Raw genomic sequence first — 25,304 nt, 5'->3', positions numbered from 1 at the left:
AAAGCTACAGAAGCTATTTAATGTATTGGTTTCTGACCAGACAACAATTCCTGCTCACACAGTCAAATATCAGCACAACAAATCTTTTATGAGAGTGATACAAGACTTTATAGTTACAACAGAGTGTTCAAAGGTCATCTCATCCAGTAGCTGAGGAAGAAATGTATACTTAGAGGGTCACCATTTGAGGAAAAAGCAGATATTTTACAGAAGTTCTCAGTAGCACTAGACAATCCTTTCAGCTGAGCCTCAAAAGACTGATAACAAAAATGTACATTTCTACTGTTAGCTATTGGTAAAAAAATCTCTTGCACTAAGTCCATTAGAAACCACAGGCTTTGGCAGCTTTAATATTTGAACTCTTTAAAAAAACCCCAAAACCCCCAAAAAACAACACCCAAGAAGTATTTACACCCAAACTGCTTTGTTACCATTGCTGTTCATGCAATTCAATGATCCTAACATGTATTTGAATACACTTAAGTCTATTTGTAAGAGTTGGCAAGCAACAACCATTGGTGTCTGATAACATGCACCTTGGGAACATTACCTGGTGGTTTGAATCTTCACTTTTCTGAATCCCACTCTCTTCCAGTGTATAGTCATAGTTGAAGAGGTAACCCAGTAAATACCAGAGAACACCAGCTTGAAACAAGTGTGTTTGTAGCCAGTAATCTAAGGCAAAGGAGCTAACGCACTCTACTCCTAAAGCAGCTACTCGTGGTATGGTCTGAGGGAGAAAAAAGAAGTTTGCCTTAGTACTTGTAACCAAAGAGTGTCAACTGGCTCCCTTACCAAAGATTTAAAGCCAAAACTAGTTGATCCTAGAGTACTATCTAGGGCAGCAGAGAGAAGAAAACTGAAGTACAGGTAACATCTGCAGTTGAAGTGTCTGGTAACCAGCAACATGGCTAATTAGTCAGCATCTTTCAAAGGGAAGAGTACTCAAATAGTTATTTCACATTATTAGAAACGAGCATTATCTCCTGATTTAGCACAGTAAACCAAGCAGCTAGATGTGTCAGTTAAAAGCCAAAAGTAGCTGAATCTTTACAGTGATTGCATTTTAAGCCCACTAAATAGATTCCAATGCAAGTGCTGAGAACAAGGCAGTGGAGTTCTGTATCTCCTCATGATTGGCTGGGATCTTAAAGAAGGGTTGATTGGTCAGTGCAACTACGAGGAAAGGCTGAGAGAACGGAGTTTGTTCGGCCTGGAAGGGAGAAGGTTTTGGGGTGGCCTAATTGCAGCCTCCCAGTACCTGACCAGAGCCTATGAAGAAAGATGGAGAGACTATTTCACAAGGGCATGGAGTGACAGGACAAGGGGGAATGGATTCAAACTGGAAAAGAATAGGTTTACATTAGATATTAGGAAAAAATTCTTTACTGTGAGGGTGGTGAGGCACTGGGACAGGTTTCCCTGAGAAGCTGTGGATGCCCCATCCCTGTTCAAGGCCAGGTTGGAGAGAGCTCTGAACAACCTAGTCTAGTGAAAAGTGTCCCTGCCCATGGCAGTGGGGGTAGAATTATATGATCTTTAAGGTCCCTTAGAACTCAGGTCATTCTATGATTGTCTTATCTCCTTTAAAAGCAGAATATTCCCCTAAACATTTGACAGTTGAACACCCATTTAGACAAAAGAAAGGAGTGCTTACCTTGCCATAATACAGTAGTCTACAGAGGTCCTTAATTATGTTAGGCATTTCTGTAATCTTTTCTCTGCAGTCCTCAAACTGAGCTGCTACACTGTAACACTTACTAATGTATCCACATACCTACAAAAAGCAGCATTTTATTGGTTACAAGTAGAGGAAAATACAAGTTTACAATCCTATTGTCAATATATATACTACTATATCAGTATTTTATATTATGTATATATATACACACACTTATATTTATTATCATTTTATACATATACTATAATGTATCAGCTTCTCAGAAGACTATATAACCAGTTACAACTGCTGCAACTTACCTGTACAGACATATCATCTGGTTTACTAGACCGTGTCAAGACTGCTACACAACGATTAAATGCTTCTTGCAATACCTGTGAGGATTGGATAATGCATAAGTTGAGTCACAAAAAAAAGGAGATAAAACCTGGCAGAAATAAAACATTAATTAGTAAACTCATTTTTAATGGTTGAAGGGAAACATTTGACAAAAATCTGCTGCTTGCTCAAATGGTTTGTAGGGGCAAAATTCCTTGCAAGTGCTGGTATTAACCTCTGGTGCTCTAGAGTTGACAGCCTTCTCACATGTGAGCTAATACCTCAGTCAGTTTGCAGATGATACTAAGTTGTGTGGGACTGTTGATCTGCTGGAGGGTAAAAAGGCTCTACAGAGGGATCTGGACAGGCTGGATCAATGGGCCAAGGTCAACAGTATGCAGCTCAACAAGGCCAAGTACAGAGTCCTGCACTCGAGTCACCACCACCCCATTCAATGCTACAGCCTTGGGGAAGACTGGTTGAAAAGCAGCCTGGTAGAAAAGGACCTGTAGGTGCTGATCAACAGTTGGTTGAATGTGAGCCAGCAGTGTGCCTTGGTGATCAAGAAGGCCAATGGCATCCTGGTCTGTATCAAAAAACAGGGTTGGTAGCAGGACTAGAAGTGATTACCACCCTGTACTTGGCACCGGTGACGATGCACCTCAAGTACTGTGTCCAGTTCTGGGCCCCTCACAGAACAAGGGCATTGAAGCACACCCAAAGAAGGGCAACGAAGCTGGTGAAGGGTCTGCAGCACAACTCTGATAAAGAGGAGCTGGGGTTGTTTAGCTTGAAGAAAACGAGGTTCGGGGGGACCTTACTGCTCTCTACAAGTACCTGAAAGAAGGTTGTAGCAAGGGGTAGGGGCTGGTCTCTTTTCCCAAGTAACAAGAGATAGGACAAGAGGAAATGGCCTCCAGTTGCACCAAGGGAGGTTTAGCTTAGCTATTAGGAAAAATTTCTTCACCAAAAGGGTTGTCAAGCATTGGGACAGGCTGCACAGGGAAGTGAGCGAGTCACCATCTCAGAAGGTATTTAAATAGACATGTAGACATGGCACTTAGCAACATGATTTAGTGGGACTTGGCAGTGTTGGGACTAACACTTGGACTCAATTATCTTAAAGGTCTTTTCCAACCTAAATGGTTCTAATACTTTAATATGTGCAATGAAAAGCCCTTCTACTCGAGTGACTTGTTCACATTTATCAATTCTTTCACATACAGAATGCAGCAGCTCTCAGAAGTGTTTTGTAAAGGCGCAGAGAAACATCATATGTAGCTTGCTTATCCACAGTTCAACAGACAAGCCTAGGTTCAGAAAGGGGTATATTCTGCTAGATGCTTCTCCTATTGGATCCAGAATAGAGATAATAAGAATGGACAAAGGTCTCAAGACCAAAATGATTCTCAATTGCACCTGATGTCCTATGCATTGAGGATCTAGGATTTTTAGCTGTGGAAAAGTTAAACCAAAAATAAAAAAAAAGGCATTTCAACACGTTTCTTTGCATTTACCTCAATTCCATTTTCTCTCCTCAGTTCTTCTGCATTTAATGCTGAACAACTGACAGTATGGTAAGCAAGTTCTGTAGCAGCAGGCAACAGAGGAGATTCTTTGGAAAATAAAAGGTCATCTGATGTTTCAATGGTAATAGTTTTTATCAGCATAGGATAGCCTGCATACTTGTAAGGTTTCAAATCTGAAAGACAAAAAAAAGTCAAAGCTTACATGCAGGCACAGCCTAAGCAATTTAAACCACTACAAAATTATCAGTTGAAGATAAATCAGATATGTAAGGACTAGGAGTGAAAAAAAGCCAATATCTAGGAAAACTGGAGCAACACTGAGCAGCTCACACAACCTGACTCCTTGTCACATAAAACTGTTCATGCTAGAAGCTGACAGAGCTTCATAGAAAGAACTCATTTAAGACCAAAAAGACTTACCTTCAGCTCATTAAGCCCCCAAACTCAAGAGCCTTCCCAATGACATTTGTCTGTCTCCAGAAAAACAGAAGTATAGCTTTGTCTGTCTGTCTTAGGCCAGGATTGACTAACAATAACCCTATAAGGACTTGACCCAGTTTGGCACAACAATCATATATTTTAAATAATTATATTTTTCATTGCTTTGGGGTTCAGTCGTGCTAGAGAACAATTTCATTTTGCATATGGAGCCAACTGCAAGCCAACCCATGTAAGTCTATACCAATGCTGTCACTACCTCCACACAACTGACAGAGTTATGACTACATATGAGGTTCTTCATTTACCATTATAATACAATACTTACACAGCAAAACACTATTGACTCTGCAAGACTTGGACATGCCAGTAGCTCCCAGCCTGGGACTGTAGCTAGAGTTAAGTGTTAGGGTATTCTAGCTAACCTTCTTCCCCAGTAGGGCAGTGAAACAGGTAATGTTGTAGCACAGTTCACCAGAGGACTCTTAACACTGGTCAGAATTCCTGCAAGAATACAGCCACCTGGCTATTAAATATAAGACTATCTCATAACCAGAATCTGCCATCTGGGTGACTGAGTACTAGTAAGGACTTTTCTGCCTTGACAGAATTCTAAGTATGGAGGAATATTAAAACTGATTAACACTGGAGCAGAGAACTTCAAAGGGCTATTCATGCTTTTTTGAATTAAGTTTTACTGCAGATGAATTGACTTCATGAAAGAAAATGTCCTATTTTGAAGCCCTTTACCGTAGCTACATAATGGGGCAAGTCAGAAACCAGACCAAAGCACAGTCTCAGGAACAGAGAAGATTAAAACTTACTGAAATGACCACTAAAGAAATGAAGACAAACCCCTCTTTGGAGGCAGCATGCTTACCTTCCTTATGCCTGTTGAAGAGGATGCTTTGAGTTTTCAAGATCAAAATTATGTTTTCTGGATCTGGTCCATCTATCACCTTGGCAGACTTTGTGCATAGAAACTCATATGCTTTATTAACTTTTTCAAACATATCCTGCAAATAAAGAGGAATGGTCATAAGAGGTATAAAGAACCCTCTAGATTACTGAAGCATCAGTTTAGACGCAGGTAAAATAAAGCATTTAGGATTATAAGCCACAACACTAGTTTTATTGCCTCACTACACTTCAGAAAATACTCCAAACACTAGTTTACACATCAGTTTTCTTTTGTCTCCTAAACTCTGCCATAGGCAAGACATTTAATCAATCATACTATGATGAAAGCTTGATATTGAGAATGGGTAGAGGATACAACCCACCTTTGAAAGGGAGCAAATATCTTATTCAGGTCCTGTGTAACTCTCTAAAGACACTTTCTGATATGTGGGTCTGATCAGACTAAATCAGTTTACTGTAGAAATCTGAATATTCTTTGAATGACATAAGTTAAATTACTCATTAGTAGCACTAATCTGTATTTTAGTATTCATCTAGGGCATAGCTTTTAAAAGGAAGAAAGAAAATTCAAGTGCGCATTTCAGAATTCTTAATACACCTAACAGCCAAATTTGTCCCCATTTTATTAACACCAGAAGTTTGTGCTGTACATACCCTGCCTTCTGGATTCTTGTCTGGGTGATATTTTTGAGCCAACCTGAAATAAGCTTTCCTGATCTTGCTTTCATCATTTCTACAAGAAAACAAGTTCCATCCATTACATTGAGTAACATAAAAAAAAAGCCAACCACAGCAAAACCAGCCTGGATTCTGATAACAGTACTAACAGTAACTAACAGTAACTGCAGTTGAGTGAAAATTACAAAACTTTTATTTCCATTTGAAAACTCTGCTTTACCAGCTTACACTGAATGAGGGGTCATCATGTGACCACAGAATAGAATGAAATTTTTGAAGCAAAGTATTTTAAAATACCTCTTTTACCTACTATACTAACCAGAAGGTGCTGAAAGTCCCTGAGTATTTTAAATGAAGAATCTAAACGAGCTGCAAGTGATCAAAGTTAGTATTTCATGATTTATAGTAAGTCCACTGTTCTTGAAGGATAAATATAAAAAGTGTTATTGGTTCTCTTCTAAAGGCCTAAAGTCAGAAATCAATGGCAAGACAGGAGGTAAAAAATTCTAAGAATAAAATCACCATGAAAAAGGACAATACATTGGAGGGAGAAGGATGATTAGAGAAATAAGTTCCACTTTCAACATATTCAAGGTCTGCCATATTTCTTGCTCACTACAGTTGAGCCTAATGCTTGTCCTTTAAAACAGCAGAGTTCAAAGTACTTTGTTCCCTAGTTTCAGTTCATCCTAACACTTTTAAAATTATTCTCTCAAACACTGGAATTTTATTTCCAAGCTTTGCTTCTTTTTAGCAAAGCCATCTTCTGCTGTGAAAGAAAGTGCTACATGTAACTAAACTGGTACCCCTAACTGGTTCCAAGTACTGAGATAAGAAACTTCAGTTTGTTCAGGGCATAGAGCTCATATAAAAGTAGTTATACAACTTTAAAAACTGAAAACAACTCACTGGCTTTGTCCTTTGGGTAGGTTAAGAACTTCATAAGCATCATCTATTGACATGGTAGGTGGCTTCTTCTCTACCTCCTTCTTCCAAGCTTCTAGTGTATCTTTCAGCAGTTTAATCTAAATAATTAAAATTTAGTAGTGTTTCATTTATGTTGACACCAGTAGATAATTTTTAATAAAATGCTACTTTATTAATAAATCCTCAGTTTTATTCAAGATAAAAGTATGTTAAGATGAAAATGACTATGTAAGAGTCACATTAGAAGGTGGAGAATCACTTAAATAACATGCAGTTCACATCTTGATACTATAAAAAACTGCAACAAAGCTGCATGAATAAAGTCACTTAGACATATCTAGTCCACAGACTTGTACCAAAAAGATCTCATCAATTCAGTTAATGCACTGATCCCATCTTAGCTCAGTTTCTTCTGCAGCATGGGCAAATAAGAACCCAAAAGCGATGTTTCCTCCCCACCCCCCAATCAGCTGAGGTTCACTAAAACACTATCTGAAGTTTTTTTGAATGCTTTATTTTGCCTTTGAAGTATGCACCACAAGTACGATATATTTATACTGTTGTTATATGGAAAGAATACTATGCTGCTTCAAGATAAAGTAGTGTTTAATATGTTTGCTTGTGGACCAAAACTGAGGATAAAGCAGTTGCTTGCAAAAAGCCTAGCATTTGATTTCCTTAACATTTGTTACAAATCTCACTTTTAGGACTCTGAAGGATCAAGAACTAAATGAACCCTAAAACATTTCTTACTTACTGGATCTTTAATTGGCCAGTCTGGAAATCTGAGTGTATCACAAAGATGCTTGAGGTAATATATATTGCAGAACAGCTCATTTTCCAGTTGTGGATAGTTGATAACTGGGATGGGACAGTATTGGTAGAGTGCTCTTGTATTGCTTTGAAGACGAGGGGTGAAGTCAGCAAGATGAGCAGCAATCTTCTCTATCATAAGACGCCTAAAAGTTATAAAGTTCAGTTTAACACCTGCCAAGCAATCCTCAGTCCTCACTCACTGTACAGGTGTGTTCTGTGATTTCTTCTGAAAAGATTTTCCTTAGTATTTTCAGAATAGGATTCTGTCCTATTCTATTACAAAGCTACCGAAATGCCATGAAAATTAGTTTATTAAAAACAATGTAAAGTGACAGTTTGCCCTCCTCAATACCTCTTTACTTTCTGGAAGACCCTAATATTCCAATGTATTGGAACATAAGAGGTATATCTCAGAAATAGGTGCTGGTAATAAAAAAGTATTTATATATGAGTAAGTATAAAGCACTCCACACCCACAGTGAAGTCTCCACTCACAAAAGGAACTTAATCAAGATGTAAAATATGTTTTTCAGATGTTCAGGGAAATAGTTCTCTTCCTGCTGCCAATTCTGCTCCCCCTTACCCTCGTTATTTTTGATCAGAGAAAAGGGCAATGCAGGACATTGTTCTTGCAGAAGGCAAACAGAGGAAGTAATGAAACCATGCAATCCAGGTATTTTCAGCTTTTCTGAAAAACAGGACCTCTTTGACATAAGCTGTAGTTCAGAATTATTTGTCCATCTGACAGAAAACAGTTACCTCATTTCATTGCTCCAAATTGCTTCTGGAGTGTCAAATTCTCCGAGGAATATCTCAGAAAATTTTTCTGGTTCATAGTTTTCTAAATAACACACCATTGCTTCAGGAAGAATATGTCCGAGTATACTTCTTTGAACTATATCTTGACCTTTTGGCTGCAGAAGAGATCACATGGTTATCTCAAAAGTAATTAAATTCAGTGTTGCTAACTAACTTGAGATCTAAAAAACTCTTCCCCTTTTCCCTTATAGTTCTTAAATTTCAGTTAAAACAACTACAGGTGGTCTGCAAAACTATTTGGAAACAAAGGTAGTTACTTTTGCAATCTACTCACTTCTTCAGACTTGAAAGCTTGTTTTGTATGTGTGTATTTCAAAAACCTAGAAAAGAAACAGCAGTTATTTTCTGTTTGATACTTAAAGTACCCTTGAATAATAAGCAGACCACCACAGTCCAGCTGGCAAATCTCATACACTTACTTCGAGATAAAAGAGTAACAGCAACAGTTGTACGAATTTCTGTACAAAGTCCATTAAATGTTTGGGAACTCCACAAAGCTAAGCACCCCCATGTTATAAGTGTTGCCTTATATTTATCATTTCAGTTTGAAAGTCTTGTTCCTGAAAGCTTGTTTTCTCCCCAGACAAACAAAAAAGATGCTGACAGAGACACCGACAACCTTTCCCTCCAAACCTCTCCCTGCACTGTTAAGCTCATCATTGCAGCACCGAAAGAGGGTGATCTTAGACTGACTGCTGACAGTCCTATTACATGAGACTCATCACGGAAGCATGTGATGATTTCCCAATGCATTTTGCTGTACAAGAGACTTCACTGGAATTGTACGACAGCTTTTCACGAACTACTGCATTCAGAGGAAGAGTAGTGGAATGAACTGCAACAGCCACCTGCATGTGCAGTGCAGCTGTCAGGCAATACAGACTGATTTAACTGCTTAAGCTTCAATACTGAAACAGGCTTTTAGATTTTCCACCACTTTCAATAGTAGCCTACTGCCAAAAGCTACATTTGCATATAGATAGGCTGTGTCACTGCTCTTTAGTGCTTGCAATGAATTATTCTTCTACAATACGCCATGGCCAGTTGTACTGTTAGAACTGTATGATCAGACCTGTTCTCACTCACTCCTCGGAAGGATCATAAGCAAATCACTTTTCTAGGGAGTGACTAGATCATGGGGAGGCAATTCTTCTGGAAGAAGAATTTCATGTTGGTTCTAGCTAGCCACACTCCCCTGAGCATACAGAGATGTAGAGCAGTCCTTCTGAGCATAATTGGTCAAGAGGTACTTTTGGTTATGCTTTTTCCTCACCTTGCAATAGGAAGTACATTGGAACCCGTGTACATCATTATGAAGAAGAACACTCCACTCAGATAAAAACGAGGTAACTGAGGGTTATCTTGCATGACATGAAACAACAATACAGCAACTTTTTCCACAAGGATAGGATCAAAAGTCAGTAATAGCTGAAATCAAAACACAAGCATTTACATTAGCTGCAACTAGTGCAAGTTACTTAGCCAAAACTGAAATTTTAACTAATTCAGTACTGGGACAACCCAACTGCAGGAATTTCAGTTAAAGAATACTTCAGCCTAAAAATAAGAAGTTTGAATCAAAGAATATTTAAAGTTGGAAGGGACCTCTAGAGGTCATCTTGTCAAACTCCTCTGCTCAAAAGCATGGTCATCTGTTGCTCATTGACAAAGACCAGGTCCAGGTGGCTTTTGAGTATCTCCAAGGATGGAAATATTTCCTAATGAAACATTGGCTGAAATGGCATGAAATTTCTAACAACACCCTGTGAAATCAACTGCTTCTTCAGAGATCTGCAGGACATGACTTAATGTGTTGCCCCACTTACAGTATTCACACAGCAAAGATGGTAGCATAAGTAAAACTCTAGATCATTTAGGGACACTTCTGAAGAGTTACTTACCTGAGTGATATGAGGAAGGCAAGTACTATCTGACAACAGCCTTTTCACTCTAGGCAGAGGTCTTATGATAGCATTGTCTTGATCCCTAAAAAAAAAAATAAAAAAAATCAAGTATTACAGCAGTAAGCACACATGTGACTTTTCTCTCTCAAGATTGAACAATTTTATTAAGTATCAGGCTATTGAGACCATACTCATTGTCTTTTATTGTTAACTTCAAAATCCGTTGTTAGACTTGGTAAGTTTAGTGTCCTGCATCGAAGCAGATGCATTTAGGTTAAAGGAGAGCTTGTCTGTAAGACTACATCGCTGAGCATTACAAATACACATAGCTTCTGTATTCATTCTTGCAGTCCCTTTCACAATATTAATACTGTCTCATTTACATACTCTCTATTTGCCTACAGAATCACTACTATGTAAAAGGCTCTTTAATACAGTTCCTTAACGTACTACTTTCTAAGAAAAGCCTAAAGATAAAATTTAGGAATTCATACATCTGCCAGATAAAGTTAACCACTTCTACTGAAAATTACTGTTTACCTGCTGGGAAAATATCCACACATGGTGATTAGCATGTTGAGGACAAGTGTGGCAAGGTCGGTCTCATTCAACACAGGCTGGCCACTGGCAAGCAAGCACCACTTCAGCTGAGGGATGACCTGTAATGGTCGCCAGCCATCCATACCTTGAGCCCAGCACCGTGTTTTTGAAGTCAGCTTTCCATTGTTCCATAATTCCTGCATCTATTGCAAGATTAGAGATGAATTCAGTTGATTCAGCATTCAGAGGTACCTTTGCTCCTAGACACTCACACTCAAGGCAAGCTTTTAGCTGCTGTATGGCAGGCTACTGTGGTTGCATGAAATTCCAGTGAGTTTATAACTCTGTCATGGAATCATGAAGTAAAAGTTGTCAGATTAGTTGCAACATTACTGAGGCACGGAAGCGTAGGCAGCCTTACCAAACAGGCTGTGATTCTTGGCACGACATCAAGCCTTTTATCTAGCTTCAATCCTTACTCAAAGAGTTACTTGGAGAATTTTCTTTAGGATTGTTTATGGTTCTCCCTCTCACTGTTTGAAACACACACACAGTCACCAGGGTGGAAATAATTTGTCAGGGTGAGAGTTTGAAGCTGACAGATACCTCTTGAAAGCTGTAAGGCCCGCTCCTTTCCTTGTCAGCATTGCCGAAGTACCATTCTTTCTCGCTCTCCCTCTTTGCATCAGGTGCTGCCTCAATCACATTGCTCTAAAAGTTGATGTTTAAAAGAATAGCATTAGCTTCACAGTGTAAATATCACATTTCTACAGTAAATGTGAGAAGTACAATTATTTTTTTAAGAATTGTCCTTTTAGTAGAGTAGCATATGAGTAGTAAGAAACAAAGGCCACATACCTGCAAAGGGACTGTAGCTCTGCTTGTATGAAGATGTGCCAGAGTAAGCAGATCCACAAGGATTCTGATTCCATTTGAATCCATAAGGTCCTTCACATTTTTCTGTTAATGAATGAACTGAGTTACCACAAGCATTTTCTACATAAGAGTTGTTACAAGTTCAGTTTTATTCAATTAAGAAGTGAACATGAGAAAAGTTCAAATCATTCTCTAAAGTGACTAGAATGGTACAATTACCACAATATCTACACATTTCCTTTGGCTTTCTCACCAGTAAATAACAACTATCACATCCCAGAAAGCTGTATAAGAATTGTTTTAAAGCTTCCTCAATACTTGAATTTTTGTTCAAGTTAACCCCGAAAGACTAGTTCAGACCACTTGATACAGCTGACAGACCAATAAACTACTGTTAAGTGTACATGTCCACCTTACCTTATTGAGGATCAGCTTGTTGAGAAACAGTATCAATCTGTCCCGCTCAAGCTTGTCAGTGCACTGTTGCAGCAGAAGAAAACAATTCAGTATTTCATAGAACAAACTAGAAAAGCAAACACAGTTGCACCTGCACAGCCACATTTCTTTTTTTGCCTGGAATGAAACTGCTGACTTTAAAGTGCCCAGTTTCATGCACAGTTAATAAATGTAGCTTTCTGCCACTGAGGAGCAAAGGCCTTCTTGCCCTCCAACCCTGTTATTGCTCTGGATCAAACCCACTATTCTGTTAAACCTAAGTATTCTAACGGACAGTGTTTGGATTCCCAGTGAGTCAGTTAAAACAAAAATAACAAAAAGAGAATGCTTTCAGCCAGCAAACAGAAAGGGTCTTTGATATTACATCCCTGGTGAGATTATCAAGGCTCAAGGCAAAATAGCAAGGGTTCAGTTTCACTTGCAACAGCCATATCCAAAACCCATATGGATGCTAGCAAAGAACTCCAGCAGACTGCATGGAAATGTATTTTTGCAAGCCAAATCAGTGGTCAGACATAACAAACATTTAGAGGCAAAGTAGACTAAAAATCTAATCCATCATGTGTGCTTATCTAAGGCTACAGTTTCATTAGGTCTGAGGCTGTTGCTACTCCTCAAAGTCAGTACTTTGAAATAACGTGACATGGAACAATGTTCTCCTCTTAAAAAGCTTCTATATTTTTCAAAAGCAAGTCAAAGTTATATCTGCATTTTGTTGGCCCTAAAGAGACTAATTAGAAATACCTCTATGATCAGCAGGGTTTTTTAGTGAAACTTCAACTGAAAAAAGGGGAGATACTAGGAACAGTTGGTGACAGGATGGAAAAAAATATTCATGCCTCAGTTTCACATTCTGTAAACCCAAAACTTGGGTTTCACAGTAACTTGAAGGATCTGAATATATGTTGGACTAGCTGTGTGTTAACTACTCTATCCAGTAATTTAAAATAACTCTTACCCTTTCTAACATCCCAACAATGTACTTAGTATCAGAAAATGGTCCTATTTCTTCATGACATCTTCCATAGACAATGGCCAATGCTTGCAGGCATAAGCATTTCATATTCACTTTTGGGGTAAGCAAGAAGCGATGGTAGAGTTCATTGAAGAATTCATACCTAAAAAAGAGATGAGAGTTTAGTAAAAAAAACAAACAGACCTTGGAAATGAAATAAGATTTTAATAATGTCTCACGATTTTTTGATTGCTCCACTCTCTTCAGTTTCATCTTCTTCCAGTAGCAATCTTAAATAATAATCCCCTATTTTTATTTCCTCAGAAAGGCACTCATATTTTACCTGTAAACACAGAACACATTACTTAACAATACATATTGTTTCTCCTTCATTAAGCTTTCCTTGCATAACAACACTGTACTTGACTGCATCCAAAAACTCAACAAGGTTAGCAACCGCTCCTAAGTCTGAGGAAAACTGAAATCTGCTAGTTTGCTGTTAAACACACACCTGTGAAATATAAGCCACCTATCAAATATGCTGCTCCCCAGAACAAATTAAGTTTCTCATCTCACTGAAATCCCAGTTTCCAGCCTCTAAGTAACTTGCTTCTAGTATCAGCTGGCTTTATTAACTAGGATAATACACAATACATTTCAGTGACTCAAGTTTTAATAAGTAGTTATTCCATTGCAAGGTATTTCACTCCATGTTACTACAAGTATGAAACACAAGCATGACCTAATTATTAGTTATACTTGCTATTGTGCTGGCTAATAAAAGCCTAGAGGCATCAGAACACACATCAAGAAGCTGAAGTAAAATTGCACAATCAGAGCCATCACTAACTTCAGAGCAACTACATTAAATTTAATCATATGCCTCAATGCTCAGTGGTTTAAAGCATTTGGTAAGCACTTCAATTAGAGGTACCTCTAACATGCCACGAAAGCCACTCTCTACAGCAGTTTTTCTTATCTATAGTTTGCAGGCTACTGTCATGAGACCACAAAGTTATCTACAGATTTGACCACAGTACGTGATATAAAGATATCCTGCTAACTAGTACACTTTCAGAGCAGTCTCAAGCCACCATTCCCCCTTGGCAAAGGGACAGGTTCCACAGTTGACAGGGAACCCTTTTTCACCACTATGCAGTTCAAATACTTGCAGCATAGCCCAATATTCACTTAAAACAATTAAATCTCTGAGACAGCAGCTGTTCAAAGATCACGTTACAGAAGCCCCTTAAATCCAACACTAAAGTGTCTTGAGCTGTAGCTGCAAGAATGCTAGTGATACATTCCAGTACTTTTGATTCTGCCCCAGTTAACACTGCTAAAGATTTGGGATAGCAAACACTGTGACACCCAGAAGTCCTGTGGCTGACCTATACCTGATGGAAACTTTAAAAGATAAGAGCCAGTGCATGAAATACCAATCCAAACCTGTACTTCGCTATTTACTGCATCAAGGTAAGAAGGAACCTGTAGTTGTGTGATAGAACTATTTTCTATTTTGACTTCAGATACTGCTGTTCCTAGAATGTGAGCAGAGTACCCTTAATCTATAATTTACAGTGCAGCATGGTTTTAGTCCCATAACCTATTCATGATTTGGCAATACAGTATTTAACAGACTTCGGTTCACTGAGACATGAAGAAAATATAGACAAGAAACTTGCCATCAGGAAGAAGTGATTTCTGAAACTACCCAAAACAAGTCTGATGGAGCACATCCAAAACCAAGTATGACTTATCTGGACAACAATGTAACACCAACTCTTCTCTTAATGCAGGACTACATTGAGGGTTCTGATCAATGTTTCATCTCTACAGTATCACTTGTCAGTCTGAAGAGGTTTCAGTTTTGCAGAGTGTACTGGACAATAGTACCTGTTCACAGACTCAACATTTAGCAGTTTATTCCATAACCCCAAAAGAATCCTAGTTTGCAGTCAGGGATCATCAATAAAAGATTCACTCATGTAATTAGAAAGAGAAGTGACATTTTAAGTAGACATATTTTACATACGCAGTTTGTCCTACAGTACATCATATACCTCAAACTCCTGATGGTTCCATGAGATAACATTAGCACTACCAAGTTCTCTGTCAATATTAAATGCTCTCATCTCAGACTCAAGAGTATCTCTCAGTTCTTCCCGTGTTTTGAAGTTCCAAATCAAGTTTGATCTAGCATGATCCTGAAGAAATCTAAAAAAGAAGTTACATAGTTTAAACCCCTAAAAACATCATCTGAAAGACAGAAAAGACTCGGGCAGCAAGGCAGGGAAGATCACTAGCATCAATGGACCTTAATTAAAAGGCACAGAGCAGTGGTCTCAGGTTTGTTACAGTAATCATGGTTGCTCACTTGTAGAGTGTTTTCATAGTCACATAGGCCAGCCTAGACTAAAGCATACCTGTGTCATCCTTTTGGGCTCAGTTTGTTATCTGCATATAGTTGCTGACCAGGAGATATGTCAGCTATCGACCATATCTGTCAGTAAGGGCTACCAGTGAACAGGGCAGCAGAGATGCACATACCAACTGCATTTTAGACCAACAAAAACCAAGTAGTTCATATAAGCAAACAGAAATTGATGCCTCAAGTGCCACAAGACAATCAGTAGACATTCTTCAGTAGCAGTTACAAAACAGCTTTTGGATTCAGAGACTGACTGAGAATAGCACTTTAATACCCAAGGTTTAGGAGAACTTAATATCCAAGTTCTTTCATGCAAGACTATATTTGACATTTAGAAACATCATTCACTGAGTGGAGTAGTTAAGTTTATGGCATTTCCCCAAGCTTGCTTTCATAGTTTGTTGAACAGTCAAGATTTATTAGCACACTTAACACAACATCCCTAGTCAAAGTGATATATCTTTTTCAGATGGAAGCCCCTCCCTTGTAAACTCTGACAGCTCTAAGAGCTCACAGGTAAGCAAGCTGCAATTAGGACCTGTGGCACTATTTGAAATTCAGTATCAATGTGCTGCTTTCTCTTTCCCTGCCTTAAACTCATCTCTGTTCCAATTAAAGTTAAAACATCTTGAGTAGCTTACAGGTTGAAGCACCAACAAACTACAATGCTTTCCAGTGCTATTTTGCTTTGGTTTTCAACATCATTCAGATCCACACCTGCAGTTTGTTATTTACTCTACCTTTTGGCTCAAGGGAAAAAATGATATAGTCTGATAACACTTGAAAAGCTTTCTAAATTCCTCCCTTTCCTAAACAAAAGGTAAATCCTTAAGCATAGCTTGGGATTTTTTTTTTTTTAATAAGTAGCTGTTACAAAACACTTGCACTGCTTCAAGGAAGGCAGATATTGGGAAAGTCACAGCAACTGGGAAGATACTAACAAAAATATCCAGCCAGCTAATAACTTATACCTGAGACCATCATATTAACTTTAGTATTTTCACCTGTAATAGAAGAGATCCCAGTTTGCCTCTATTTTTATTCTCTGGCGTCGTTTCCTTAATATCACTGGCTTTTGAATCATGTTCTGCAAAAGAACCAAATTCAACAAGTTAGTAGAAGCACATACTCCACATTTTCCTCTTTTAAAATAGAAAGCTGGTTTTTTTACACTCCTTCAAAAGCCACACTAAGTTAATCCTCATTAATAATGTCTCCTTTTCTAGTAAGTAGCAGCAACAGACTTTCGCAAGTGTTATTTACACCAAGCTAAATCATGCCAGAGAAACTTTCAGCTGTTTAACAAATAATTTGTTTAGAAGCAAGTTATCTCATCACCATAAGCATTCATCAGCTCCAAAGCTGATTGAGAGAAAAACTCACAAGAAGAATGTTTTGCTCTTGAAAGGAAGTAACTAGAGCAAGTCACAGAAATAAAATGCAAACCTGACTTGGTCACTGAAAGGTTCTCTATTTTGATGAAGCATGAAATCAATGTTATACTCTACATGAGGTACCACATGCAAGTAGAAGGTCCAAGCAACAGAATCCATACAAGTGGCAGAGACATACAGACTCACCATATTGTTTCTGTCCTGATTGTGATGAAAAGTTGGAAGAAAAAGAAAAAGTACATTTAACAAGCCACAGCCACTAAAGTAATTTAAAGTGGTAACATCAAACTTGCTGCTACCTTTTCCAAGCTACACTTGCACACGTTTATTGTGAAATGATACAACTCAGAACTACACATAGAAAAATTGTTTAAACTCAGTATCTAGACAAGATGTTCAAACTGCAATTTGATCTTTCACCACTGTTTCTCACATTTCTCCATTTCTCCTGTTTCGAACCTAGTTCAGCATTATTCCCTAAATATTACCTGTCAAAATTGTGCACCACAGTCTGCATCAAACTTCAGCTAGATTTTACCAAGTCAAGGTTTCCCTAAATTAAAGCTTATTGTTACATCAGATTATATACAAAAGACAGGCATTGTGCTTTTCATCCTTCCTCGCATATACAATAGATTATTTCATTTCCAGAATGCATAAAAACAAGCTTAATCAAGATAATAAAGAAAGTTAAGGGAAATACCTCATAATTCAAAGAGTTTGTCATATAGAACACAGCAATAAAACTCAAGGAAAAAGAAGACCAACAGTAAGAACTCAAGCAGTTATAAGCTATCCTCTTATAATATCAGATCAAAACAGTTACTTATCACTTCTGTCGTAACTGTGACTTTATGTACAGTCTTGTGTTGCCATTTAAGCACTGGGATACCTAGAGTCAAGGGAATCCTAACCTGGTGTCCCTGTCCACAGGAGGAGGGTTGGAACTAGATGATTCTTAAGGTCTCTTCCAAGCCAGGCCATTCTATGAGTTTATGATTCTTTAAGCAGGTTCCATAATTAAAATATCAGTAACAAAGTACATAATTTTGAATGCAAAGAATATTCAGAGTTTCTTTTAAATGTACAATTTTGCCACATTTCAAGGAATTTCCTCTTCTGTATAGTTATCTTAGAAGAAATGCACATAGGTTGCATTTTAGTTTGATAAGGTTAGCTAAAGCTTAATACATATCCTGAAGGAATAAATTTGCATGCTTTATGTTCTCCCTGGAACCCATTTCTAACCTAAGATGAAGAGTAATAAGAGGTAGAGAGTTTTGTTCACCAGCTGAGTGTGTGTTCCTCTCCACACTCAATCAAGTTACCGTAACAAATAGTTTCAAATACTTTTACCTCCTTCTGAGCTATGCCCATTCGATCTCTCCAGTGCATCAAGACTAGATCCACTTTCTCTTTGGCAAATTTTTCAACTTCCTTTGCAGCTTTTCCAGCCAGTCTCTGCCACTCCGGCACTTTATTAAACTTGCCGTACTGATCCTGCAGAATAAAGCCAATTAATTACTTACAGTTATGGGTTTATGAACATCTTTGATGCAGGTCAATGGAACAGTCAAAGTGTCCTTATTAAAGTCACTAAGACTGTACACCTACATATGGAATAGGTAAGATAACTACATTTACTTACAGTTGCAATTTTTAAGTTATCTCTAACATGCATCCTATCAGCATCTTTTTCAGGAACAGGATCAGTGCTGTCAAGGTACGCCAGCAAACCTGGGGGCTAAAAACATTTAAAAACAGTGTAAACACATATGTGGCTAATGAACAGCAACAATCACATTAGGCAACAAGGTTATTTCTTAAAGATTTCAAAACAGAATTTATATACTACTCTGAAGCAAGTATGTAAATCTACAGCATTTTTTTGCTATTATTAGTAAAATGCCAACATTCTCAACAAAATCGTTCAACATAGGCCTACACCCTGTTTCTTAAAGCAGTACTAAATGCAGCTAAAGAATGCAGGAAGAAGAAATGATCCCACAGCAATACTGAGGGGAATGAATAACACTAGAATCCATCCATATCCTCTAATATGGACTAAATGTTACATGTAACATTAGAGACGAGACAGTCCTATTTGATTAACCTTTCCCTAAGAGAGTAACCAAGATCAGGACAGTTTGCACTGCCAAAAATGAAGGAACTGCTATTTTGAAACTAAAAGTTAGTAATTTCCCAGATTACAACGCTATTCTTTGAACTAACTTCACTTTGCATACTTTATGTTCTCCCTGGAACCCATTTCTAGACTAAGAAGAGTAGTAAGAGGCAGAAGTAACTTAAGTACTTACTGAAGTAACTTTAGTAAGAACCTTTTAGGAGGCTGTAAAGGTTTAAGAACATAACTACCAGAAAACAAATTTATCCATGTTACAAGGAAACAAAGTTGGACAGGCACGAAAGCATAAACAGAACTCTTGCCTTAATTTATTATTAACACTATATGCATTAGAGATATGTTTACAATGTATCCCACATTTTTGTACTTTTAATAAAGAAAAAGAAGTCAGACACCTTATTTTTAAGTTTTTGGTCATACACTGTTTTAAAAAGTGGCAAGAAAGTAACAGATGACTTTTAGAGTCCGATATGCTTTGAATTAGACATCAATATCCTTTACATATCAGATGCCAGACTGCTGGTCTCCCCAGGTAAGACTACCCCCTTGAAGGAGAAAGGAGATCTGCTTGCTATGTAGACTGCCCCAAGCTTTTTGATACCACTGGCTCTCAGATTTTATTCTTTCGTATCCCATTTTTACTCACCAAAATACGTTTCAACAAGTTCATAGCAGTTTTGTTCTCAGCTGTCCAGAGGCCAACCAAATGTCTACTTAACTGCCTGAAAAAGCCATTGAAAATAACAAACTGCAAGTTAGTATTTTAACAGATTTTTAAACCACTAAACTGTCACCCTTACCATGCTGATGAAATGAAGATGAGCAAGAGCTTCGTGCTCTTGAGTGAATAAGAGCACAAAGCATTATATTGTTCAAGTATATGCTTGGCATGCTTTTAAAGTGTGGCCTTTAGAAGTTTCAGTGAAGTTAGTGGAACAGTAGCAGCACATGCTTTCTGATCTAGACCTCAAAGAACACTTGAGCAATAGAGCAGAAACATCTAATAGTCAAGTGTAAATTTATCCAGTCAACCTTAAGTTACAGTTAAAGTTAAGAGTCTAGAAACCATCAAGAACCACTACCTGCTCTACCTAAAGTCCTTAATACCAGTTATTGGCTATAAGAGCCTTTCTGAGAGCCTGCTTTCTATGCCAAATGGTACTTTCTGCCAACATTTGTCACTAGGGTTCTACTGCACTGAACCAAAGCACTGCTTATAAGCAAACCATAAGCAGTTGCACCAAACAGGACTAGTAAGACAGATGGTTTCACACTCTTTCCTGCCTGACATACAGTGGCATTAAGTTCCACTTGTCCCTACATTCCCTAGCAACTCTAAGAACATCAGGAATGCACAGCTAAAGCTTCAATAATCTTGTATTTGGGTGGAAATAATTAAATCATCACTCATCCTCCCCAGCATACCCTCAGAGCTCAGGCTCACAAGTTCTACTGACTGTTTTGTTCAGGGAATGATTTCCCTGAGGAGACTTCTCTCCCAGATAGGATGGGTAACTCTACCTGCATGCAAGATGTCTGAGGTGTGCACACCAGTTTTTATAGAGCTGAAACTTTTTAGAAGTTCCAAACATTCTACTTGTCTTTTCTTTCCCTGAATCTCTTCATTTAAAAAAAAGTAAAAAATAAATCAAAACTTGAACCTTTAACGAGTAACCAACCCAAGTCCACTTTGGCCAAACAATAATCAAAAGGGTTTATTAAGTCTCAGTTGAAGCTTGCTCTAAACATAACCAGATTCTGAAGAAAATACTCTCCTAAAAACCTGCAAGTTTTCTTCCCTCACCTCCCAGTACTTCTAATGTTAGCTAGGCCATTACTTAGTTTTTTTTAAACATGATATATCAAGTGAGACAGACATACCTATTTGTAAGCATCCTCTGATCTGTGCTTATTGTAAACATAGCAGTGTGCAAGTGACGAGGTAAGGCACCTTCACTGAGGGCAAGATCTTGCATTTTGGTAGCAATCTCTTTGTCTCCTTCCTTTGGAAACAGGGCAAGATGATTACTAAAGAAAGAACCTTTGTTAAGCTGCTTTTATCCTAGTCTACAGTTCCAAGGCCTTCTCGACCATCAATTATACCAACTAATATTCAAAAACCAGAAGCTAGAGTATGATTTTTTTAAGTGGAAGTTCTCCATAGCAAATACTCAAAGCTGTAGTAAAGCCATGGACCAGATAATTGATAGATACATCTGTGAGGACAGTCACTGAAAAGGGTAAGATGCATGTTTCCCATCAGAGATCAGGAGGTTGGTAGTACAAGTACCATTTCCACACTGCAATAGTAAATTAGGGTTAAACAGAAAGTAAGAGCCACATATAATTGCTTGTTGCTTGACTCTTGTCAACAGTAACCATTTAAGATTAAAGGGTGCTGTTCAGTTTAGACAGCCACATGGATAAGTCTGTCACTCAGTTAAGATACGTTAGTTGCAATGAATAAGAAAAACCTTTTGCTGCATTTTTATTTGTCTAAGTCCCACTATAATTCAAGTGATAGGACTTTCAATAAACAGCATAGCAACTTTTAGCTATCATTGTCAGGCATATCAAAAAACCTGCAGATTTATAATACCTCTATGTCAAGTGTTCATTCACTTCCATTCCAAGAAAGTATTAGATGGATTTCAGATGCATAAGCCATTGTGATACAATGAGGCACTAACTTAAGCCCTGAATTTCAACAGAGGAAGTGTCAAGAGTCAGTTAGCAAGGTCACCCTGCAACAATCATGAGCAGCCCTTCAGAAGTATGGACTGGGTCCATACATTATGTGGTATGGAAATTAACAAAGCCAAAGCAAGAACAGAGGCTGACACCACTAGTCTGCTCTGGGACACTACTGCCTGCTAATCCCAGTCCCATTCCATCTGGCAATGCATCCCAGAAAATACGGCCTCTCCTCCTGGAGACACCCTCTAACATGCAGGACAAGTCTGGTGGCTCTGAGGTATGTGAGCTAATACAACATTAACAGCCAAATCTCGACTGCAGTATGAAAACATGCAAGGCACTACACCTTATGTCCCAACTCACATGCTTTCCAAACCCCAAATGTAAGATAAAGCAAGTTGCTATATTAAACCACTCACAATTAAACAGGTGTTCTGTTCCTTGCTTTCCCACTTCCCCCTCCCCACTCCCTATCTTGAGAAGCTAATATAACCAACTTTTACTGGTAAGCAATTGCACTTCCAAAATAGACAATACATATTTAGCATGCTATCCCAGCTAACATTGATAAAATCTCACCTCTATTATTGCCTTCATTACCAAACCTGCTCCTTTCACAATTGCCATGGAAGGGTGCTAAAACAGAATGTTGACAAAATAATTATTCAAGTGCAAAAACGGAAGATTAGATCATCCATGATTCAGTTTCCTTCACTCATCTACATGGCTGGTCTACCTCCAATTCTGGATAAAAGTTAGTTTTTCAGTTTTGTGAAAGCTTGCCTCAAGAAGAGCTCCTGCCCTAAACCCTTAAACAAGAATCTCTCATGCAATTCCCAGACAGATTTCACAGAACTGAACAGTAGTATATATCACAGAAGCTGCAATAACACTGAGGAAACTGTCTGACACAAGCTGACACTAACCAAAAAGCAGAAGAGCATACTGTTTTTACAACAAAAAGGCATGACGTTTTAGCTAATAATCCTAGAATTCTTACAGGTTTACTACTGAAGAGGATGTTAGTCTTGTTTTCTAACTCTTACCACATTTACTGAGAGAAAAACAAAATGGCAGAAGATACTCCAAAGAGAGGAAGATCTGTGCGTCTGCTGAATTAGCTTAATGTTTAACTGGTATTTTGAAGTGTTTTTAGAAACCAGTCTTAGACAGTCTATTCTACAATGATTTGGCATATCATTTACTGTAAAATAACCACCTCAATCTGATATCTGAAGGCAGCAATACGTCATTAAAAAATTTGCCAAGGTAGAAAAGGTTTAGGGACATTAACCAGCTGAACAGCAGACAAATCCGTCTTTCGGGAGAACAAGAAAAACTTCATGTTCACTGACTACCTAAAGTCTATAATAATAGTAAAAAAGTCTTACCTGAAAGAGCTTAAATAGTGTTCTTCCATTAGATGCCACCATTTCCAACAACATGTCAAACTGCTGCCCCTCAGTAGTCTCACTATATGGAGCACATAGGGCAAATGTCAGGAAGTCCAGAAGTGAACTAATTACTAGGGCACCTGTCCCATGATCCTGAAATTAGGAAGACAGGTATGTAATACAGATACAGCATTTCTCCCCTGTCTGAGAGCATTCATGATGCTGAAGATGCTCTTCCCTGTCGTACTACAAAATAAGCCGCAAACAAAAACTACAAGTTTAGAATATGCCATTACTCTGAGTATGGCAATACCCTGGGGTAAAGTATTGGCTAAAGCATATCAGACACTCATGACTCATATAATGGTGTGCTACAAACTACTTTTTCTAGGTGAATCCCACAAATCTGAGTTTACACTATCCTTTTAGTTAAAAGAAACAACCAGCTTCCATACTAAACATGCGAACATTTGTTGCAGGACATTAAAGTTCTGCATCACAAACAGCTACATTTTAACCTGTCAAGATCCAAACATAATTAGATAAACTTCAGAGTCAGACACATCTGTATTTTCTGCACTTCAATTGCAGGTGCAAATGCATTCAAAGATACATCCAAGTACGACAAAAATATTTTCATAGTAATTAGAAAAAGCACTTAAAGAAGCTACCTGTTTTTGATATTTGACTTACCACATGGGAATTGAATTTCTCTAGTAGATTTTCTAGGAACTTTTTTGAAGAAAGAAGGGAAGCTTTGTTCAACTGCTCCTGCCTCAAGTCATAGTCATCATGCATGGGCTATAAAAAAAAATTATTTATATGCAGTCACATTTCAACCCTCAGTTTTTAACAGCTGTAATCCAAAAGCCACCCTCTGAACATAAAAAGCACATCCTACTTCAAGTTCAGCAGGAAATCACTGTACAACAAGTTATTTCGTGTCTGAACACACTGCAGGTTGAAGGGCAGTCCCTATTTCTACATCTTTCAGTAGCCTGAAGGGAAAGAATCTGAAATTTAATACTTACACACATAAGAGCACAAAGCATGTCAATAGCAGCGTGGGTTACACCATCATTGTTCCTTTTGAGGGCTTTCACAACCTTCACTCCTAATCGTTCTCGAAATCTTTTGAGAGAAAAGAAAAACCACCAAGATTAGAAAGGAAATAGCAATCTTAATTTTAGATAAAAAGTGTAGTCGGTGACCAAAAGGGGCTATTCCCATTGCATTTAGCAACTCAGTACCTTTGTATTTTCATAAAATTTGAGATTCCTTGAGAGGAAAACTTTAGTAGTTACTACAGTATTAACAATATGCCATGCACATTCACCAAAATAGAGACATATTTCTGTAGTTACAGGATACTATTTACAGAGAAACAGAACTTAATAAAGGTCTCACACTAAGTGCTTTTGTACTCTTCACATCATTCAGTTGTTCCATAGTCCCTAGTCAGAAATATTTCCAAGAATTTTTCATTTTCAGAACAGACAGTTTTTCTGCTTTCTTATGCTATTTAATTAAGACACAAGCTCCAAGCAGCCTGTACTTACTGCAGAAGCAAACAGCTTCCTAACACCGTCTTAGCTTGTGTTGAACTGAGGATAGCAATAACATCAACATACTTTAAGAACTAAGAACTGCCTATTTCAAGGACAGATGAAGGTACATTTTAGAAGTTTTACCACTCAGAAAAACATTATACCATATTTGACTCAAGACAGAGTATTCATCAAAGGAAGAATCAGCTTTACTTGCTAGTGACTACTTGGGATTCTCAATTTGCATTAAAGCCTGGTGACAGACTTGCACTACTGAATGCAATTGTGTACAGAGTCTTCCAGTCTTTTTCAGAAGTGAGTCCTAACTCCATTTCTCAGTTTTAGAGATAATTTATTAACAAAAGCTCAAGAACTTTTCACCTACTACTTCCAAGTTTGAAGAGACTTATCACTTACTTTGGAAGCTGAGTAAAGGCAAGGAAGCCTGCTTTTGAAGCCACCAGTCGTCTTACTGCTTGGAATTGGCTTTCAAGCTCTGCATTAGATGCTGCAATATCTCCCTCTTGGGAGAGCAATGCTGTTATGGCATTATTAATGAGTTTCTCCTTGTTTTCTGAGAACAGACCCTGGTTAAAAAAATAACAATCATTTATTTCTTTATGCATTAAAAACATCTTAAAATGATGAGTAGAGGATTTATTCTTACATCTTGTGTAACTGCATGTAGTACCCCACTGTAGGAAATGTTAGCATTGAACCTGAACACAGCATCTGCAAAGTTACCATCTGTAAGAAGACATAACAACAGTTAAGTGCACAGTACCTGACTAAATATCTGGATGCTTTAAAGAGCACTATAAACCCATATAAGAAGCA

General features: G+C 38.0%; 1 protein-coding gene across 3 annotated transcripts in view; it reads right to left on the bottom strand.

The window, feature by feature from the left end:
* The window catches only part of DNAJC13 (DnaJ heat shock protein family (Hsp40) member C13), a 56,064-nt gene that overhangs the window by 13,941 nt on the left and 16,819 nt on the right, over positions 1-25,304 (bottom strand). For 2 of the 3 annotated variants that reach the window (XM_027659408.1, XM_027659410.1), the window contains 31 exons: positions 25,135-25,214; positions 24,885-25,054; positions 23,952-24,051; positions 23,614-23,721; positions 22,918-23,073; positions 22,106-22,162; positions 20,711-20,832; positions 19,476-19,551; positions 18,332-18,427; positions 18,040-18,183; positions 16,870-16,884; positions 16,294-16,376; positions 14,922-15,075; positions 13,098-13,201; positions 12,862-13,021; positions 11,865-11,927; positions 11,430-11,531; positions 11,178-11,282; positions 10,572-10,774; positions 10,029-10,113; positions 9,401-9,555; positions 8,402-8,447; positions 8,068-8,222; positions 7,250-7,451; positions 6,475-6,590; positions 5,542-5,620; positions 4,847-4,982; positions 3,517-3,701; positions 1,981-2,055; positions 1,658-1,777; positions 551-730 (listed from right to left, as the gene is read on the bottom strand). In XM_027659408.1, the coding sequence (XP_027515209.1) occupies positions 551-730; positions 1,658-1,777; positions 1,981-2,055; positions 3,517-3,701; positions 4,847-4,982; positions 5,542-5,620; positions 6,475-6,590; positions 7,250-7,451; positions 8,068-8,222; positions 8,402-8,447; positions 9,401-9,555; positions 10,029-10,113; positions 10,572-10,774; positions 11,178-11,282; positions 11,430-11,531; positions 11,865-11,927; positions 12,862-13,021; positions 13,098-13,201; positions 14,922-15,075; positions 16,294-16,376; positions 16,870-16,884; positions 18,040-18,183; positions 18,332-18,427; positions 19,476-19,551; positions 20,711-20,832; positions 22,106-22,162; positions 22,918-23,073; positions 23,614-23,721; positions 23,952-24,051; positions 24,885-25,054; positions 25,135-25,214 (3,632 nt within the window). The remainder of the gene's footprint in view (positions 1-550; positions 731-1,657; positions 1,778-1,980; positions 2,056-3,516; positions 3,702-4,846; positions 4,983-5,541; positions 5,621-6,474; positions 6,591-7,249; positions 7,452-8,067; positions 8,223-8,401; positions 8,448-9,400; positions 9,556-10,028; positions 10,114-10,571; positions 10,775-11,177; positions 11,283-11,429; positions 11,532-11,864; positions 11,928-12,861; positions 13,022-13,097; positions 13,202-14,921; positions 15,076-16,293; positions 16,377-16,869; positions 16,885-18,039; positions 18,184-18,331; positions 18,428-19,475; positions 19,552-20,710; positions 20,833-22,105; positions 22,163-22,917; positions 23,074-23,613; positions 23,722-23,951; positions 24,052-24,884; positions 25,055-25,134; positions 25,215-25,304) is intronic. The other variant, XM_027659409.1, reaches the window with a different exon arrangement.

This window comes from Corapipo altera, unplaced genomic scaffold, assembly GCF_003945725.1.
Source record: "Corapipo altera isolate COAL_440 unplaced genomic scaffold, ASM394572v1 44b, whole genome shotgun sequence".
NCBI lineage: Eukaryota > Metazoa > Chordata > Aves > Passeriformes > Pipridae > Corapipo > Corapipo altera.
Note: the sequence above shows the minus strand (reverse complement) of the source record. Positions and strands in the feature narration are given on the sequence as shown.